The sequence below is a fragment of the Montipora foliosa genome, chromosome 10, assembly GCF_036669935.1.
Source record: "Montipora foliosa isolate CH-2021 chromosome 10, ASM3666993v2, whole genome shotgun sequence".
Lineage (NCBI taxonomy): Eukaryota > Metazoa > Cnidaria > Anthozoa > Scleractinia > Acroporidae > Montipora > Montipora foliosa.
Window position 1 is genome coordinate 3,687,701 of NC_090878.1, and position 5,000 is coordinate 3,692,700.

The following is a 5,000-nucleotide window of genomic DNA, read 5'->3' on the forward strand; positions in this document are numbered from 1 at the left end:
AGCTTCAGCTTTAGAGGCTTACACTGATCTTTACTTAACACAAACTTACTATCGTGTTTAAAACGTTAACTTGGCTGACAAGGTAAACACGTCTTTCAGTGAAAACCTTCCACAGAACAACCAACGAGCCACAATGAACCCAGTACTAAAAACAATAGCAGTTACTACGTTAATGACTCGGCACAATATACAACCGTCAAGCTTACCCTTTGCGTCACCGTAAAGTTACGGCCCGAGTTCGTTCTATTTCACTTTAAGGCGGAAGTGGAAAAGCAACAGAAAATACAAGTAAGGTTTTACCGCCCGATAACCGCCGACGGTTCACGTAATGTAGATTATGACCCTACTGAATTGGCCAATCACGGAGCACGCATCAACGGACAAACATAAAAAAATTAATAAGCGATCACGGTTAGCCCTTCGTCTAAGCGAATCAGAGCAGGCGAAAGCGAAAACGCAAGGAACGCACTTTCAATCTCTTTCCGATTGGAGATCGACTTTATCAACCCAGTTGTGAATCAAATACCATGAGAGCAAAAACGACTTATTGATTCTCCTTGATTCCACTTCATTTACAGATAAGAACCCTCATCAAAGTTGTACTGTCGGTGTCCAGGGATGCTAATGGTATCAAGACCTTTTCTTCCAGATCTCACCCTCTAAATTCCTATACGGTCCGATGTTGTATATATACTGTTTATGCTTGGTCTTCTCCGAGCACCAATCATTCCTATTTCGCTCGTAAGTACACTTGACACAGATAAACTGAAGGGTGTCCCCAAGCCGCGAATGCGCAAACGTGCAACCAGCCGGGGCTTTTCCTTCCACGTGTTTAAAGCACTCCTCGGACTTATCCGACCCCCTCACGGGAACTCCATGTCGCATTCTCCCTTCCTTATCCCAGTACATTGGCTTGAAAGCTGCTTTTTTCCCCGTGGATATATTCTTCCCATCTAGGGGCTTCCAACCTTTCGCGGGATTTCGACTCTGAATTGCCTGTCTATATTCTTGTGTTTCAGGCAGTACATCCAGATAACCTTGCAGCGTCTTGGGTCCAACATTTTGAGCGCTTGAGGACAACCGAGTCGCTCCGCTCAGCACAGAAATGTCGTCGCATTTGGTGAAGTTACTGGTTTCGACTTTTTCAGACCTCAATGTTCTTGGAGTCTGAGCCGGGAGGGGTGGAGACTCACTAACCGGGGAGACTTGAATTCTTTTATGTTGAATAGGTTGCGTATTAATCGTGTAGTTTTTAGTGCTATGCTGGCTCTTCTGGCTAAGCCCTTGTGTTTCTGCCAAAGTATTGAAAAATAACATTTTATTTTAATCTCAACATTATCACAGTATACACTCCTTATCTAAGAATGGACAACGAAGTGGTTTTATCTTTTGAGTCTATGAGTGAAATCCTTAAGTGTAATCGCGCAGTGCAAGCTACTGAGCAGTACTTTAATGTGGTGCTGTTTATTTTGCTGTTGGTGAATCCTAAAGTGTGAACATTCAAATGAAAGTTACTGAGCAGTACTTTCCTGTGGTGCTGTACAAAGTGGTTCTAACTTTGAGTCTGTGGGTGAAATGCTAAAGTGTGACCATTCAAATGAAAGCTACTGAGCAGTACTTTCCTGTGGTGCTGTACAAAGTGGTTCTAACTTTGAGTCTGTGGGTGAAATGCTAAAGTGTGACCATTCAAATGAAAGTTACTGAGCAGTACTTTCCTGTGGTGCTGTACAAAGTGGTTCTAACTTTGAGTCTGTGGGTGAAATGCTAAAGTGTGACCATTCAAATGAAAGTTACTGAGCAGTACTTTCCTGTGGTGCTGTACAAAGTGGTTCTAACTTTGAGTCTGTGGGTGAAATGCTAAAGTGTGACCATTCAAATGAAAGTTACTGAGCAGTACTTTCCTGTGGTGCTGTACAAAGTGGTTCTAACTTTGAGTCTGTAGGTGAAATGCTAAAGTGTGACCATTCAAATGAAAGCTACTGAGCAGTACTTTCCTGTGGTGCTGTACAAAGTGGTTCTAACTTTGAGTCTGCAGGTGAAATGCTAAAGTGTGACCATTCAAATGAAAGCTACTGAGCAGTACTTTCCTGTGGTGCTGTACAAAGTGGTTCTAACTTTGAGTCTGTGGGTGAAATGCTAAAGTGTGACCATTCAAATGAAAGTTACTGAGCAGTACTTTCCTGTGGTGCTGTACAAAGTGGTTCTAACTTTGAGTCTGTGGGTGAAATGCTAAAGTGTGACCATTCAAATGAAAGTTACTGAGCAGTACTTTCCTGTGGTGCTGTACAAAGTGGTTCTAACTTTGAGTCTGTGGGTGAAATGCTAAAGTGTGACCATTCAAATGAAAGTTACTGAGCAGTACTTTCCTGTGGTGCTGTACAAAGTGGTTCTAACTTTGAGTCTGCGGGTGAAATGCTAAAGTGTGACCATTCAAATGAAAGCTACTGAGCAGTACTTTCCTGTGGTGCTGTACAAAGTGGTTCTAACTTTGAGTCTGTGGGTGAAATGCTAAAGTGTGACCATTCAAATGAAAGCTACTGAGCAGTACTTTCCTGTGGTGCTGTACAAAGTGGTTCTAACTTTGAGTCTGTGGGTGAAATGCTAAAGTGTGACCATTCAAATGAAAGTTACTGAGCAGTACTTTCCTGTGGTGCTGTACAAAGTGGTTCTAACTTTGAGTCTGCGGGTGAAATGCTAAAGTGTGACCATTCAAATGAAAGCTACTGAGCAGTACTTTCCTGTGGTGCTGTACAAAGTGGTTCTAACTTTGAGTCTGTGGGTGAAATGCTAAAGTGTGACCATTCAAATGAAAGCTACTGAGCAGTACTTTCCTGTGGTGCTGTACAAAGTGGTTCTAACTTTGAGTCTGTGGGTGAAATGCTAAAGTGTGACCATTCAAATGAAAGCTACTGAGCAGTACTTTCCTGTGGTGCTGTACAAAGTGGTTCTAACTTTGAGTCTGCGGGTGAAATGCTAAAGTGTGACCATTCAAATGAAAGCTACTGAGCAGTACTTTCCTGTGGTGCTGTACAAAGTGGTTCTAACTTTGAGTCTGTGGGTGAAATGCTAAAGTGTGACCATTCAAATGAAAGTTACTGAGCAGTACTTTCCTGTGGTGCTGTACAAAGTGGTTCTAACTTTGAGTCTGTGGGTGAAATACTAAAGTGTGACCATTCAAATGAAAGTTACTGGGCAGTACTTTCCTGTGGTGCTGTACAAAGTGGTTCTAACTTTGAGTCTGTGGGTGAAATGCTAAAGTGTGATCATTCAAATGAAAGTTACTGAGCAGTACTTTCCTGTGGTGCTGTACAAAGTGGTTCTAACTTTGAGTCTGTGGGTGAAATGCTAAAGTGTGACCATTCAAATGAAAGTTACTGAGCAGTACTTTCCTGTGGTGCTGTACAAAGTGGTTCTAACTTTGAGTCTGTGGGTGAAATGCTAAAGTGTGACCATTCAAATGAAAGTTACTGAGCAGTACTTTCCTGTGGTGCTGTACAAAGTGGTTCTAACTTTGAGTCTGTGGGTGAAATACTAAAGTGTGACCATTCAAATGAAAGTTACTGAGCAGTACTTTCCTGTGGTGCTGTACAAAGTGGTTCTAACTTTGAGTCTGTGGGTGAAATTTTAAAGTGTGACCATTCAAATGAAAGTTACTGAGCAGTACTTTCCTGTGGTGCTGTACAAAGTGGTTCTAACTTTGAGTCTGTGGGTGAAATGCTAAAGTGTGACCATTCAAATGAAAGTTACTGAGCAGTACTTTCCTGTGGTGCTGTACAAAGTGGTTCTAACTTTGAGTCTGTGGGTGAAATGCTAAAGTGTGACCATTCAAATGAAAGTTACTGAGCAGTACTTTCCTGTGGTGCTGTACAAAGTGGTTCTAACTTTGAGTCTGTGGGTGAAATGCTAAAGTGTGACCATTCAAATGAAAGCTACTGAGCACTGAGTACTTTCACTTTCAGTTGTAATTTTCGAATCTTTGGAACAAATCCTAAAGTTTTGCCGTAACCTAAAGAAAACAATTGCGATTCCCCTTTTCTTACTGAAAGGAAAAGGCCGCAGATGGGAACTACCGTTTTTATCTTCCAACACGTGCTTTTCCTTAAACTACAAGTCAAGAAAGTACATGTACTCACCTAAGTGTAAAGCAGAGGCATACGAAGGCTGAGACTTCAATTCCATCGTTTCAAAGTCATTTAGTGACTGTTCTATGGCCAAATCTTCTCTCTCATCAACAATATCCTTAGGTGACGTGGTGTTCATAGTCATTTTCTGATAACTTGTGGTTTTGTGAACTGATGCAGCAGATGATATCATCGGATTCGAAGTATGACACATATCAGGTACATTATGATTATATGGAACATTAGAATGACTAGAAATACCATCCGAAACAGCCATAGTCGAAGGAACACTTGAGGATGGTTCTTGGAGAAATGGACTATACATATTCATGTTGGCATAGCCTGGGTACTGGCTTATACTGGGCCACATCTGTGCAGCAAAATACGGACCAATTTGCTGTGTACCGAAGGAAACAGGTGCCTGAGTGTTCATTGATCCGCCTGGTAGTTCAGCCTCAGCAAAGTGATTTACAAGACGTTGTTCTGAACTCAAATTCATCTCTGTCACATTGTTGATAAGTTTGTCATAGTCAGCTTCTGTTATGAACAAATCGTCAGTCTGGACACTAGCGTTCGTGGTTTGTATTGCGACCTGAGTGCATTTTTCTGCTGTAACTTTCTTTGATGGCATCTTTTTGTGTTCTATGGTTAAAAAGAGATTGTGTTGATAATCAGAATTGAAAAATTCGTAAGTTAACCACAATACAATACAATACAATGATACAATACATACTTAATTGACCATTCCCCATAGGGGCTTTTCAGGGCCAATGAAACACCATAACCAACGTAATGACTGAACAGAACAACAACAACAAAAAGTGTTAAGAATCCCAACTGGCCGGAGGAAAACCAATTGGCTATATTTACTGATGCGGC

At 41.5% G+C, this 5,000-nt stretch overlaps 1 protein-coding gene across 1 annotated transcript in view; it reads right to left on the reverse strand.

Moving 5' to 3' along the window:
- Positions 1 to 15: 15 nt before the first annotated feature.
- LOC137972469 (uncharacterized) overlaps positions 16 to 5,000 on the reverse strand; it is a 14,571-nt gene continuing 9,586 nt past the window's right edge. Inside the window, exons 5-6 of the mRNA XM_068819221.1 lie at positions 4,134 to 4,763; positions 16 to 1,292 (exon numbers count right to left, since the gene is read on the reverse strand). Coding sequence (XP_068675322.1) covers positions 631 to 1,292; positions 4,134 to 4,763 — 1,292 coding nt within the window. The 3' untranslated portion in view covers positions 16 to 630. The remainder of the gene's footprint in view (positions 1,293 to 4,133; positions 4,764 to 5,000) is intronic.